This window comes from Nuphar pumila, chromosome 1, assembly GCF_984573655.1.
Source record: "Nuphar pumila chromosome 1, dmNupPumi1.hap1.1, whole genome shotgun sequence".
Lineage (NCBI taxonomy): Eukaryota > Viridiplantae > Streptophyta > Magnoliopsida > Nymphaeales > Nymphaeaceae > Nuphar > Nuphar pumila.
The window spans coordinates 32,562,331-32,578,519 of record NC_143249.1 but is presented as its reverse complement, the minus strand read 5'-3'; the positions used below and the strand labels follow the sequence as shown (position 1 = coordinate 32,578,519).

General features: G+C 40.6%; 1 protein-coding gene across 1 annotated transcript; it reads right to left on the bottom strand.

Annotated features, from left to right (window-relative positions):
- Positions 1-3,390: 3,390 nt before the first annotated feature.
- LOC149848605 (serine decarboxylase-like) lies at positions 3,391-11,667 on the bottom strand. The gene is made up of 5 exons (XM_089996413.1): positions 11,181-11,667; positions 4,942-5,173; positions 4,610-4,803; positions 4,397-4,533; positions 3,391-4,109 (listed from the first exon to the last, which is right to left on the bottom strand). The coding sequence occupies exons 1-5, from the start codon at positions 11,533-11,535 to the stop codon at positions 3,543-3,545; spliced, it is 1,485 nt and encodes a 494-aa protein (XP_089852539.1). The 5' UTR covers positions 11,536-11,667; the 3' UTR covers positions 3,391-3,542.
- Between the last annotated feature and the right edge of the window lie 4,522 nt (positions 11,668-16,189).

The window sequence follows — 16,189 nt, the reverse complement described above, 5'->3', positions numbered from 1 at the left end:
CTATTGTCATGCATGAGTATTAAATTTGATGAGAAAGTTTACAAAGAAAAAGAACTTCTACGTTTAACCGTCACTCATTTTGCCACAACATATCTCACGCTTCATAATATTAGATGTTATAAGAAAGAGTTAAAGTCAATGTTTTTGTCTTCAAAATTTAGATAATCTAATTACTATAAAAAATCTGATGCTAAGAATATTTCTTATATTGTTCTTAATGATAATAAGTTTTGGGCTACTATATCATATGCAATTAAAGCTACAATGCCTCTCGTAAAAATATTGTAATTAGTAGATGAGCTTGCTATGAGATTTTTATATGAGACAATGGATAAAGCAAATGAGATAATTGCTTTAAACCTTGATAAGGTTGAAAAAAAATATAAACTTATTTGGGATATCATTGATAGACGATAGGACTTGCAACTTCATAAGCCTTTGCATGCAGCTACCTATTATTTAAATCCTCATTTTTACTATGCTGACAACTTCGACCCGGATCGAGAAGTTATGAATGACTTTTATGATTGTGTTGAAAAATTAGTTTCTAATGCAAATGTTCGGTTGAAAATCACAACACAAATCAATGCATTTAAAAAGGCAAAGAGGTTGTTTGGTAGAGAAGCAGTCATTACAACAAGAAAATTAAAAAGTCCTGGTAAGTTTGCAATCATGTTGTTATTTGCTAATATTTTCTTTATGTTTTTATTAATTATGACATTCTTAATATTTGTATCAATTCTTTATCATTTTATTTGAATGCAGTTGATTGGTGGAGTTCATTTAAACAAAAAAATCTTGAATTGATGAATTTTGCAATTCGAATTTTAAGTTTGACGTGCAGTTCATCAGGCTGTAAGAGGAATTTGAGTATTTTCTCATTGGTTTGTGACTTTGTATTTTATTTTTAAAATATATTTTTATAATTATAATTATCTTATAATTGATTACTAATGATTTGTAATTATAGGTGCATTCAAAATGGAGGAATAGACTTGAACAAGAGAAGATGAATGCATTGATTTTTGTAATGTACAATATGAAATTAAGAGAGATAAATATGAGGAGGAGGTCTACCAAAGACCCTATATGTTTAGATCATATAGACTTAAACAATGAGTGGATTGTGGAGAAAAAAGACCCAGTGTTGCCTAGTTATCCCAATTGGTTGGAGGATTCATGGTTGGATCCAAACTTTGACATAAATGCTATTGTGCATGTGCCTATTGAAAAAGTCGCTTCACCTCATGATTTACAAAGTTGTTATAGGCAAGACAGGTCTTCTAGAGATCGAGGTAAAGCTATATTCTTTTTACTTTATTATGAATATAAATATAAATTTTTAATTACATAAAATAAGTATTTAATACATGATTTTTTATTGAAAAAAAAAAAGCAAAAGAAGTGATCGAGGATATAGAGGAAGAAAGTGCAGATGATGAAGAATCAGAGAATGAAGATGAAGGAAAACCTATTTATATGGATTCTTCAGATGATGACATTGAAGACTTAGATATTGATGATGATGAGACACAAAAAGAGCCTAGGCTTTAATTCATATCATAAGGTTATGGTCATTTATATGTTTTTTGGGATCTTTAATTTGTAATTGTGAATATTAACACTCTTATTTTGAAGAGTTTTAAACAAATATATTAACATTTGGTTGTTAATGCTAACATGCATTTTCTAATTATGACACGATGTTAATGCTAATATGTATTTCGTTGTTAATTTTAATTTTTTATTGAATGAATGCTCATATTTTATTTCTTAGATACTTTCGTAGTTCAAGTTGTTGTATTAATGTTACTTTTACATGTTAATCTCATATTTTTTCAGTATTTATCTGAAATTTTTTATTTCTGGTTGGTTGTTGCTTCATCAATAAAGTATTTTTTTATTTATTTATAATTTTAGATATTTTTTATAGTTTTAAAAAAAAATTGAGGCTTACACTGCTTCTCACTAACTTACGCCTCGCCTCAGATTTTGGTGGAGCGCCTCGCTATGCCTTAACGCTTTTCACAACACTGCTTGTCACTAACTTCGACGTGCTTTCTCTAAATTGACAATCATCATTTTTAGATTTCGTTAAAAAAATAATTTTTAAAAAATCATGAAATTTAAGAATATTCACTTTTATTATAGTTTTTATTTGTGTTCCATTTTGATTTTAGTTGAATTCTTATATTGTTTTTTTATTTCTTGCTTCCTATTTTCTTTACATTTTAAAATGCATCGCTTCTCTCTTTCGTTTTCCGTATCATTTTCCGCTAACCTCGCTTGTTATATCATATGCAACACCTAAAAACATGCTAATAATCGTTATTGTAACTGAACATACCTGAGTACGGTGAGAATGCTATTCGACGCCATTTATTCAATGTTGGGTGGTATTGTCTCTAAAAGAACAGCTTCTAAAATGTTTGGAAGCATAAAATCATGTGCTTCTTTTGCCCTTTTGAAACTTCATGCAAAGTTTGTAAAATCAAACTTTACTGATTTTGAAAATGCATTTTTTATGTTTACAAGAATTGTTTTTTATTGGTTTTATTATATAAAGCCTGCATAAAAAGGCTTCACGTTTCACATGGTAAAGAATTTTTCCAACGTGCTTCTCACACCCCACTTTTTTATTCTGGTAACTACGGTTTTTATAGCCACCGAGAAACAACTGAATAGAAGCTATTTAGACTTGTATTTCAATATCATAATCAAGCTTAAACTCATAATAACTCTAGAGAAAACTTTAGCTCATGATAAAAGGATTTCTTATATACTGTTTTTTGAGATTTTTTTTGTTTTAGAAAAACGTATGCATATTGTTAAATGCAGATAGAAGACATTTAAACAGGGGCAAACGATCTCCAACCAACATTGTGGATGCCCAGAAGCAAACACCCAATCATTGTCGAGCATCTGGAACTTTCCTAGTGAAGACACTTGCTAAAGCAAAGAAAGAATGCACTGCAATAGTTCAGCTCAACTTTCTTATCTTGCAGATCATGTACCATCAACAAATTTGAACCTAATAAGTACACTTTTATTTACCAAGTTCAACGTTAACAAGATTAGTCGACATTTCTATGTTTCAACACAATAATAAGATTTTATTAGTAACAAAGTTTTTTTGGCTGGTTAACTGGTCAGATTTTATTGATGAAACCTATTGGCTTGGTATTATCTTTGGCCATGGCTAAAAATGAGATCTAATGTACTTTTTAGATCCAACTGTGTCAAAGTGGAGAAATTCTGTTTCACCAAACTTTAGTATTCATCTTCTTCTGCTATCTAGGAATAAAGTTCTAAAAGAAAAGAAAAGAAGAATAATGACAAAAAAGAAATGGAGAAATAGAAACAATTGAAAAAAAAAAACAAAGAAAATAATTAGGGAAATGAAAATACTTTCAAATACCAATACAAAAACAGAGTTTCCAAAAATTCTGTGACGCACACTGCATAATCTGAATCTGAAGGCAACTCCTACTTGGACTACAAAACTAGAAATGAAACAAATATTTATTCTGCAAGAACATTGATCATTTGTGACGGGCGCACATGCAATTCTCCTTTCCAATTTCATCTGCAATGCATGGAGGTTGTGCCTGCCCATCTCGGAACCACATCTGCCGATTCTGAATGAGCTCGTTCATGAAATTATCGAGCTTGTTGATAGTGATATTAGGCATGACAACAACATGAGCAATACTCCCTTGGCAGGCAAGCTGCCACCTCCGGATGAACTCCTCATCATGTGGGCGCTCGAACACCACAGTGCTGCTGAGCTCATTCAGCATGGCACCAATACCTGCTCCAAGCAGACAGTCCTTAAGGTAATGTGCGTTTCTGAGGCATTTCTGCACTTCCTTCTGAAACCCACTGTAACCTTTCCGGTTGAGCGTGTACCAGAGGAAGATCGGGGCGTGGCCATTCCGGCTGCCCATGATGGTTGCATCCCTTGAAGCCAGATACTCGACGTTCCGTGACAGCGCATTGATGTGCTCCAGTCTTGTGATCTGCACACCACAGGGCATCGGACAGCCGACAAACTTGTGGCCAGAAACACTCACACTTCCAATTGGCTTTTTGAAGCTCACCTTTGGTGCCTGTCAAGAAAAAGAGAAATTAGATGCGCAAATGTCTTTTAAGACTGTCACATGGATACATCTGCAAATCCGGGGATATGGCTATTTTTATGAAGTTTTCAATATGACCAGTATATAAGTGGACAAGATAAATGGAGTATGTGTGACATAACTTTAAGATCATGGATCAAAGTGCGTTTAAGATCAAATTATCAAAATCATCTAATGTATACTTACAAACATAAATTGTCATGGATCACTTAGCAGTTTGAATTCATATTAAGAAATAAGGAAAAAGCTCTACATACTCGCTTCACGAAAGGCATCATGAGTCCAAACAAAGCACCATCGCAGTGAATGTAGAACCGGTCATGACAAAAACCAGTTTCTTCAAGTGTTTGTATGACCAGATCAAGATCATCCACAGCTCCCTTCACAGTTGTTCCTGCATTTCATTAAACTCAGTGAGAAAATTAATTCACATAATGAAGTGAAGAAATGATTGACTCTCTGGTACCCACCAATATTAACATTGACAATCGCTGGCCTATCCTTGTTTTGGAGGAGTTTGGACCGGAAGTCTGCACAATCGATCTCGCCAGAGACAAACGCGCCAACTTTTATGCAATCCATCCTGTACATTCTTGCTGCCTTGAATATAGAGTAATGGGACTCTCGAGATGCATACAGAATTCCATCAGGAAACACTTCCCTCCTGCAGAATTAAATGATACAAAGGAACCACTCAGCAATAAATTGTGAAGATATGCGGCACATGAGCTAGTGTACTAGTTTCCTTTTGTAATAGATAAATGAAGAAATTAACAAAGAAAATAAGAACCTTGGTGCTCACCCAACAAGAATGCCATGCAAATTGCCTTCAGTGCCACAATTTGTAATGTATCCCCAATATTCGTTCTTTTCCAATTCCCAAAGGCGTGCAAACCAGTCCAGCACCCCGACTTCAAATTGCCTGGAATGGACACCATAATTGCTCTCTATGAAAGGATCGCCAAGATTGTTGATGGAGAAATGCTGCAGCTGTGCCAGGGCTCCATAGTCGAAGTCGAGATTATATGGATAACCTGTAGAAATTTTTATTAATACATTACAATTATACAGTATGAACAGTAATCTGGTAAGACCTAAAGACTAGCTGGGTTATAAAAGCTTTAGTACTCTGATAGAAAACCCTGTTCTCACATCATGCAGAAATGATCTTTCAAAAAATAAAAAGAATTTGTGCGGAATGCACGAAGTGCAAAATTGAGACTCTGAATATTTGCACGCAAACAACACGCTCCCCATTGAACTGGAGAAGGAGAATCTAACAGAGAAGTCTAGAGATCTCTTGAACATCACCCAAAAGAAAATATTCACAGGACCGACCGGCTCAGTGAAAAGAAACCGTGTAGGTGTAAAGACAGGTGAATCGTTCAAGTGATGAGAGTAGCAAAGGGAAAATCAAGCTATAGATACCGAAGAACAACTTCGAGAAATGGGTTAATCATTTGGAAACTAATGATGGGTTCCTGACAGTGAGGGATCCCACAGCAAGAGGCACGAAGATCCATTACTTCAAGTGGGAATATTCCTTACTTTCAATACAAGGAACAAATCATGTAGATCTGTATCTAATCAAATCAAGAGATCCACATCAATTATTCAGTTTTCTTATGGAGGTTTTCTTTTTTATTCTAACAAAGCACCTGAAGGACACAGATCAGGTCATTCATCGAATGACCATCCATTTGTGTGCTTTGATGCGCACCAAGTGGCGATCATCTTTTAAACATTTTTCAGATTAACCCCAAGGGACGCCGTTAAGGTTATTAGGTAAAAAAAAAACGAAACCAGTCTCTCTCTCCGCCGGCAACGCCTTCACCACTGGCGACCCACCCTTCCCTCCTCCACCGATGGTTACCGCCAACGTTTAAAAACTCGCCGAGTCAACTTGTTGACTCGGCTCGGCTCGGCCCTCCAGCGAGTCAACCCGGCTAGGCATACTCGGATTGCCAAGACTCGGGCTTGACTCGGGCTGACTCGGCCGAGTCACGAGTCATGACGTACTCGGGCGAGTTCTGCCACCTTTGCCTTGACAAAACTTGCTGGAAGGATCGCTCGGACCGAGTCACGAGTCACTGAAGACCCGTTGGTTTAGTGAAAATGGCAATTTTGAAATTAAAAAAACTTTACCTTTTAACGAAAACCCTTAAAGGGTCTTTAGGGTCTTCGACTCTTCAGTTTTCAAGCATTCTCGAGACTCTCGACTGAAGAGAGGAGAAGCCGAGAAGGTCTTCGACTCTTCAGTTTTCAGACATCCGACGATAGCTCTGGCATGAACAGCGACGCCGGCAAGGATTTTCTGGCGTGAACAGTTATAGCGACGCCGTGCGTTTTTCCGGCACGATTTTCCGACGAGATTTGTGAAGGTATGTATCGTTATTTTTTTTGGGAACGAAGCAAGCACATCGATTAAATACATTAAGGCGTCGTTGCAAATCCGACGCATCTTCTCCAGCAAAAACAGTGTGTCGCCGCTCGATATTCCGGCAAGATTTTCCAGCACGATTTTCCGACGAGATTTGTGAAGGTATGTATCGTTATTTTTTTTGGGAACAAAGCAAACACATCGACGGTGAACAGTAAGGCATCGTTGCAAATCCGACGCATCTTCTCCAGCAAAAACAGTGTGTCGCCGCGCGATATTCCGGTGAGATTTTCCGGCGAGTGCATATTTTCCGGCGAGTTTTTTCGGAGAGATTTGTGAAGGTATGTATGTTGTATGCACACTGAGGCGAAGCGAGGCGTTGAGTCTTATGTTGTGAGACAGTACCTGAGGCGTACGCCTCAGTACCATGCATTACATGGTGAGTTGCACAACATTCCTCTAAGTTTTCATTTTCGCATGTCATTTCTGTTGCTTTGTATTTTCATTTTTATCTGCATTTTCCCTGCATTAATTGCTTTCTGTTTAATCTCATTGTTGAATCATTTGTTCATCTTGTATTAGAGCAGTTTCTCATATCTGCACATTTTTTTTACTTGCATTTCAAATTTGGTGGTTTTTTTTATTTCAGTTCATTATTTGTCGTATGTTCATTTCTGTGTATCATTAGTCTCAATCTCATTGAATTTGTTGTTTTAGTTTCGGTAATTTCATATTTTTGTTTTTTTGTTTTTATTTGCAGTTTGTTTTCCAGAATTTCTGTTTGTTTTCATTTTACTAAGTTTATTTTTTTGTTTTGTTATTTTACTGAGTTTTGCTCTTCATTTTGCTAAGTATCATTTTTTTTTACTGAACTTCCTGTCTTTCATTACATGCATTGTCTATTTTTCAATACATTTCAATTTCTGTTTTGTTAATTCTTTGTTTTGTTTTTACTTTTTACTGATTTTTCTATTTTGTAATTTCTTTTTAATTTCCTATGTGTTAATTTCTTGAATTTCCTGTATTCTTCCTCCATAATTTCCTGTTTTGTTTTTTTCTCTGATCTCGCAGGAATATAATCTAAATGTCACATGTAATACATTTCAATTTCTGTTTTGGATGTTTGAAATTTGATTTTGTCATTATGTTATGATAATTAACTTTATACTTGTGAACTTTGTAATTTTGTTATATGGCCATGGGTCTAGTATGGTTATTGCTGAGATGCGAAAGTTGATTGCTAACATGCATTGGCAGATTGCTCAAGTATGATTATCTTTACTTTAGTTTTTACTCTTACTCTTGTAAGTTTTTAACTTAACTTTACTTTAGAGCTTGTTTCTATTGAAATATTGAATTATTGTTTTGCTTGGTTATTCGATTTCTTGCTATTAGATGAGTAATTATAAGTTAGATATAGTTTTACTTGATGTTATTTTACTTATTAATCAATTACACTAGTAATTAAGTCATTCTACAAACTTTTATATGTTTAAATGATAATTTATATAGTGTTTTTCTTTTAAAATCAAAAGTTAACAAAACTCGGTCCGAGTCACCGAGTTGACCCGCCGAGTCACGAGTCAATAAAGAACGAGTCGAGTTCCGAGTCACGGGTTTTAAAACCTTGGTTACCGCTGTCCCACGTCAATCAAGCCCATGCTCAGCTCGTCTCCTTTGGCCTCGCCGGCGACGCCGCCCCCATCGTCGCCTCCTGCTCGCTCCCCCTCCTCCTCGCTGGACTACGCCCTGGCCACCTTCCACCGCATACAGGTAGTGCATCACCCAGAGCTCCTCGAAACGGAAGATTTCATATTCTTCTTCTCCAGATAGTCGCTGATTCCGGCAGGTTCCAATAAGTTCTTCGAGGATTTTGCGCTCGACGTCCGACCGGCAAGAGAGCAGCCAAAAGAACCAGGTGACTGCCGACGAGGTGGTGTCTATTCCTGCAAGGATGAAGCTCACGACGATGGTGCAGGCCCCGACATCGGCCGTGCTTCCGGCTGCATCATCCCGACCGTGCTCCGTCCAAGCCCAGCCCGGGGTCCCCCATGCGGGGAGTCGATGGCCCGGTCCCTGGAATGATGCAGGAAGAGTTTCTTTTTCTTTTTCTAACCTACGCCATTTATGCTAAAAGATGCTCGTCACGTGGCCAGCATCAAAATGCACAGATGAACGATCATTAACGATGAATGACCTCAGTCCCATTAAGAACAGTTCATGAACAAGAGCTAACCACTAATTCATGGTTTGGACCCCAAGGGGTTTGGCGTAGTGGGACGGGGGGGGGGGGGGGGGGGGGGGGGGGGGGGGGGGGGGCATGTGATGCAACCCACAAAGAACTCGTGCACATATGAGTAAGTCGGGTGTCTCAGTGGCGCTGCCACGCCAGCGCAGACATGACAAAAGGCCGCACTTGTACAGTTGAGTTGCCACCTCAGTAGTGACTCAGCTAGTCACTTGGACAGTGGAGAGTAAGCCACCTCGGCTTGTCCAGAAGCAGTGAACAGGAGCCTTGGGTGCCTTCTCCACTTGGGCAGAACCAATAACCAATGTATGTGCACCACCTCAGCTGAACAGATTCAATGCACTTGACTTGAGCTGAAAGGGGGATCACTTCAGCAGTTATAATACTGCCATGGTTTTTCACTTCTGGTTTTCGATTTTTGGCAGCCTAGAAATAAGGCATTTGTACAGGCATTCTATATCTTTTGAAATATTGAATTTGGCATACAAAACAGACTTCGGTCTTTTGGTGCCTTTGTGCATTCAGTTCTCCAGTTTTGGGGAAATTTGGGAATTGATGTCTGCATCACTCCTTGGGCCAATTCAAGTCGGTTTAAGGATGACTGAGTTGAAATTACGCTAGATCCAACGCTTCGAGCCTAGATCCGGTGATCGCACGTCCGGCAAGATAGCGGATTCTTTTAGAGTTTCCTGTTGATGAGAAGATGTCGAGATCGCCTGCCTCACTTAGAGAAATCGGTGAGTGTTGATCTTCTCTTATTCATTTCAGTTTGATCCGGCTAAGGCATTCACTACGGCTTCATTTACTTGTGTCGCATCTATCGGATCGTCGTCTTCAACTACGTGGCGCAAGGAATACTTCGGAGGCCTAAGAGATCTTTCATAATCTCTAATCGGCTAAGGGAGGTTTTCCGACTGATGATCATCTTCTGTCAAAAGCAAAGGTAGATCGACTTGAGTCAACACAGCAGCAGTTGATCGTTCACAGGTCCCAGAATCAGGACATGTTTCTGTATTGACGCATCTCTTAACGGAAGTGTCAAGCCATCGATGCCTCCGCCTGCAGGCGCCGCAGCTCCTGCCTTTGGCACTCGCCTCATCTTCCACCTCCTGCATGTGCCGCAGCACATGCAGAGTCGCTTCTAGCGCGCACTTGTTTCTGCTGTGCAAATCTCCCCATGCGCACTTGCTCATGCTGCACACGTCTTCCCACGTGCACTTACTCCTGCCGCACGCTTCTTCTCGCACGCACTTGATACTGACGCACAAACCTTCCTGATCTCACACCGCCCTGCCGCGCACGACATTGTCGTGCGCACATCGCCATGCCACGCACGCGTCCGCCGTGCGCTTGTCCGCCCTACCCCGCACGCATCCACAGCATGCACAACCGCATTTCCGCACATGCCATCCCGCACACACACAGCATGCCGCCGAGCGAGTTCCTTCCATGCGCATTGCCTGCAGCGCACAACACCCTGGCACACTGATTACTGCAGCATGCAACAGAGTGGTGCAACGCTTCAGTGGCGTCTGGTCCGACTGAAGCCACACAGCCTAGCGGAGCTGTGAACCTGCCTGCACTTTGAAGTGCAGAATTGTGAAATTGTCCTGTGTGACATTGTGATTGAGTAGGCTGAATGCAGCTCTGCCTATCACTAAGGTATAACTTAGTGATACCTTTGCTAAGCCTTGTAACCTAACATTGAGCTAGACGAAGCCCCCTGTTCGCCTTGTAATAGTGTAGCGTGATAGTGAAACAACTGCACGATCACACACTCACAAGTGGCACCCAATACAAGGTCAAAAAAGATAGAGCTAAAAAAAAAGCTCAACAACTCCAAACTTCCGCTTAAAGAGATTATAGAGACCTTGAGCTGGATCCTAAAACTAAGGTCCCACCACATAGAGCCAGTTCGGGTGGTCAGGTTCCATTCTCACGGACGTCAACCCTTGGCATATAAGAAAGGGTAAGAGTATTATTACGCCCCTTGCACGTGCCTACACAAGGCGTTTACATCTTAAATACGGCAGCAGGCTTAGTCAGTGGTTTTCCCATTCCTCATAAAAAAATCATGGTTTGAATCTGAGCAACATCTTCCTCCTCCTGCCAATGGCGGCTCTGCTTGTCTGGTAGGAGCAGCTAGTGTACCTCACCTTATTTTGGGACGTTGCAGGTTCAAAACCCAATGGTATAGTTATATAATCGGTAGGGGTCTGCCTAACCCAGCTTGACATAAAAAAAAAAAAGATCTACCTCCTCCTAAGTTGGGTCCACGTCTAAGGAGAAGATGCAGAGAGCCCTGACCATATCAGGTCTCTAATAGTAGTGGTGGTGGTAGTAATAATTTCAAGAATTCTATGCACGAATTATAATTAAAAAAAAGGAAAATAAGGAAAGGGAGGGAATATACCAAGATGATGCTTTGTCCTCTCAATGAGGGATTTCCTATACCTAGCCAAGACCCCGGCCATATACGCCTCCCTATCCCCCGTGACCTCGTCGTCCGCGTCGGGCTCCGTCACCTCAAAACTCATCGTGTGGACGTTCCTCCCCAAGACGATCTCCCTCTTGGGAAGCTCGTTCCCCCGCAAGCCCTCCGCGCTTCCGTTCTCGCTTCCCTCGCCGTTTTCGAGCCCTACACTCGCCGCATTGGAGGATTCCGTTGGGTCGAATTCGAATTCCTCCGGCAACGTCTCGACCTCTCTGGGGATCATCTTCGCCTTGCCATTAGCTTTGGCGGGGGAAACTCCGACGCTCCCTACCATGGCTCTCCCCTCTCTGACGCCGAGAAACGAGATCGGACGGCCGGATCTAGCCCTAACAAGCCGGAAATCGGCTAGGTCGATCGGAAAAAACTGCCTTAGCAAACAATCCGGTGGAGACGGAAAATGAAAGTAGAGGAGGAACGGGTGGCTCTTCGCCTCCTTTTATAGGGCGTCGGAGGGGTGGCGATTTATGACCGTCCGATCTGAGCGGGATCGCAGATTTCCGACAGAAAGGTGGCCGAAATGACTGAACCGCCCTTGAGGTTTACGTTTAAGACATGGCAAAGCTGGTGCCTGACCTGCCGATACTGTTTCGGGTTGGATCTGATCCATACCGTTTACCAGACATTGATGAATATGCAACAAATTTGACGTGGTCAGCAGCTACGTCATTATGGGGTTCTTAAGCTCCAATATGCTAAAGATTTGGATCCAATGACACCTGTGCCATGCTTTACTGGATTCTCCACTTTAGGCCTTTGGTCCACTAGGGGATCCATGATCTGTTCTTGCGGGTCCAAGTCCAAATCCAATTTAAGCATATCCGATTAGGTTGGACTCAATGCATATGGGTTATCAACATTTTCTTGGCAAGGGAGACCCTCATGTTGAATGAACTTTTTCATATAATTATTGAAAAAATAGAAAATATATGATTAGAGAAATTTAAGAAATATATCAAACATAAATAAAAATTATAATTAGTTTGATAATCTTATGAGTTTTTTTGTGGGGGATTTGGTCACTTTCTAAAAATGTCTTCACAAAATCATGGTATTTTAAAAAATATTGCTGATATTTATCACTATGGCCCCATGATATATAAATGAGCCAAATCGAGCTTATTAGTTTAGGAACATAATCACAAATGTTCACTATATTTTATCCCTGCTAAAAATGCTATATTTTCCAAATATCACCATATTCAAAACTTAATGGTTTATTGGAGACATTAGTGTGATATTCTTTTTAATTTTTTTATTTTTCACCCCTTTTGATATAAAAACCCATTTTTTATTTTATCGCGAGACTGTTGAGATTACCGGGTTGGATGGGAAAGATGGATAGAATCCAGATCATGTTGGATCCACTTTACAGCTTTCTAACCAAGATCCGTATCTGAAATGGGACATTGAGATGCACATTGGATCCGGAACATTGAAGTCCATCCACGAGCAACTGCACGAGGGTTCACGTGAAGATTCCTTCTGACATAAAGGTCCCACACAACGTGGACCCATATCCAACACTAAAAAAGAGACCCAGAAAAGGACAGGTGATCTGCTTAGCTTTTAGGGTGAGAACCAGCCCCGTTTGGCCTGGCATGTCTTGTACAGTTGCGCGGAACCCAAGAGAGGACTATTTATAGAAAAACACCTAACTTATCAGCTATTTACAAAGAGCAGCACCTAAATGTTTTTATCATTTATAGGGATGGCAGTGGACCGGGGGAAAGCGGGCCCCCGCCCCGCCTCGCCCCGTTTGGACAGGGGATGAAGGGTATGAAACGGGGATGGAGGCGGGGACGAAGGTTAAAATCCATCCCCGTCCGGGAGTGGAGGCGGGGATGGACATGCACTCTTCCCCGCCCTGCCCCGATCCCCGCCTCATCCCCAACCCCGCCCCGGCCACTTTTCCCCGCAATATCTCTGCCCCGTCCCGCCTCATCCCCGTTTGAACCGGGGATGAAGGACATGAAACGGGGATGAAGGCGGGGATGGAGGATAAAATCCATTCCCTGTCAGGGATGGAGGCCGGGGTGGAGGATAAAATCTTGAGGCGGGACGGGGGTGGAGACCTTGTCCCCCGCCCCACTGCCATCCCTAATCATTTATGTTTCAAATACACATTTGGTATTAAGATCATAAAAAAGTGACATATTAGGAGTGTAATGGTTTCAAACTTGGAACGGGTATCCCACCGAATACAAGCCTATTTAGTTGGATTCAATCAACAAAACCAAATCCCAAAGTTAACCGGACTCGGATATTTTGAATTTGATGGATATCGAAATCCGCTCACATATTCGATATGCTATTTAAGTTAGTTGGGTCCGAATCGATACCACCCTTTTCCATCTGACTCCGGGTCCGACCTGTTGAAATCTCCAAGATTACCATCCAACTAACATCGATTTAAAAAAATGTCAATATATTAAAGTGTCAGTTTGGCACTAACTTGATGTAGATATAGATATTAGGACAGGTAGTCAAATTCAAATAGACTTTGAATTCTACCATATCTTATATTATAATGAGTATAATTAACATCATCATCAAGTCTTATCCCACATTTACAATATACATTAATATACACATATGCAGCTGATTTTTTCAAACTGGGAAGATATCTGAGTGTGGTTTGTATTGCATAAGGCCCCACAAGGTTGTCCTATAATAGCAAATCCCAAATTTTCCCTATGGCCTACATCCGGGGAAGTTGAGTTAGCTGTATTTTTTTCTCATAATATCATTTTTTTTATAGGCAAGCTGGCAATAACTCCCAAGACCAGTCAACCGGCCTGGAAGACGAGTCAAACATTCGACTCGCAAAGAGCTCATTCAAACTCGTAAAATGACTCCTAAGTAGAACATGAACAGTAGTGTTTGGCTCGGCTCAGCTTGTATATGTTCATTAAGTAATAGTAAATTAAATATAATTTGCTTCGTATAATATAGAGTATAAGAAATGATTGAAGTATTTTGGTTTGCAGGCAGTAGGTTTACAGGTATTTTGCTTAGGGTTAGGGCTGGTAAACTGGCCTAAGGAGCCGAGCTCATCTCATTAAGGGTCAACCCCTGCTCAGTCATGTGTTGAGAGGAGCTCGAGCTTTAATATATTTTAGATTGTGTATTTAGATGCTTTGTAAAATTTGATAATATGTATATAATATGTATAACACCCTTATAACACAGCTTACTGAGCCAATTCCCAAGCCATGCAAACATCAAGTTTGCCTATCTCGTTTACAAACCTACTTGCAATAAGCAAACATCAAGTTCCGACTGTAAAACAATATAATTATCCAGTATAAACAAGCTAACTCGAACTTGACTCGTTTAGCTCGGACTCACTTTAGGTGACCTCAATCTCAGGTTGGCTCGCCACAAGAATGAGTTAAGCTTATACACTTCAAGCTCAGCTGCTTCAGCTTGTTTGCCGGCCCAATCCATCAATTATGATAGTGCGACTTAACCATCCAGCTATCTCATTCAACTGCCTAATGTTTTATTAATTTCATTCAATAGTAACAATTTATTATTCATGAGCAAGCTTAAGCTCGGGGTTATGTCACAAGCATCGTTGACACTTTGAAAATATCATGATTTAATTGCAATATTATCAAAAGCAAATATGATACAGAAAATCACATGTAGTATAAGCCTCCTTCCTTGCTTATATGTTTTTACTTTTATAATATGTCTGACATTTACCAAAGACAGTCCAATTTTTCAAAATATTGCTCGCTAGATTTTCCCTCACCAAGTTTAGCTTGTTGAAAATGAGATTTGTGACATTAACTCAGGAGATATTAATTAATTAATTAACAATTTCATTCATGATGCTAGGGTGTCAAACTGCTCTACATGTCTTTGTATCCATTAACGTACAGAAGCAAAATCACATGTAGTATAAGCCTCCTTCCTTGCTAGAAAGCTATGTTACATGGACACTGATGGGACATGCACTACAAGAAAATAGGTTATTAGCAACGGAATTTCGCGACGGAATAATTTTGTCGCTAGTTAGCGACGGATTAACGAGAGAAACACATTCATCGCTATAATCAATGAAATTTACGAAAATAGCGATGAAAGATATCTCGTCGCACAATCTGTCGCTAATTAGCGATGGATTTTGTGACGGAATATTTTGTCGTAACGGGCGCAATATTTAGTGACGTTATTTGCAACGGAAGATTTTCCGTCGCTAAGTAGCGACGGAATATATTCCGTCGCTATGTTCATAAATTTGATTTATGGCGGCTTAGCGATGGAATGAAACTGTCGCTAAGTCGTCGCGAATTCTCGCATAACCCTAATCCCAACCCTCTTTTTCTTTTTTTCTTTCGCTGCTCCCGCTCTCGTCAGCCTTCCGTCGTTCGCCGTCCGCCGGCCCCACCGTCTGCCTAGAGACAAGTATTAATCTAAAATACTTTAAGGGGGTCGCCCCCCCCCCCCCCCCCCCCCGACGTTTTCCGGCAAGGGGGTCGACCCCTTGCCTATTTCGGCAGGGGGTCGACCCCTTGCCTGTTCCGGAAGGGGGTTAACCCCCTATGTTTCGGAAGGGGGTTGACCCCTTGCCGAAACAGGTAGGAGGTCGACCCCCTATTGGAACAGCAGGGGGTCGACTCCCATGCTGAAACACAAGGGGTCAACCCCCTACGTTCTTGCAGGGGGTCGACCCCCTGCGGTTTCGGTAGGTCATTGGGTACTGGGCTTCTCAAAGCCTATGCAAGATGTTTTCATTTGCCTCAGTTTTTTTTTTTGTGACTTTATTTTAAAACAGTGTTTTTTGCAGATTTCTCAACGGAACCCGCTTGTTCTCAGTCACCCGTGGTAAGTAAGTGACAAAAACAATGCAAATTAGGTAAATACCTGTGGTGAGTAAGTGATGCAAGCGTATCACATGTTATTTAATTTATTAGATGTAA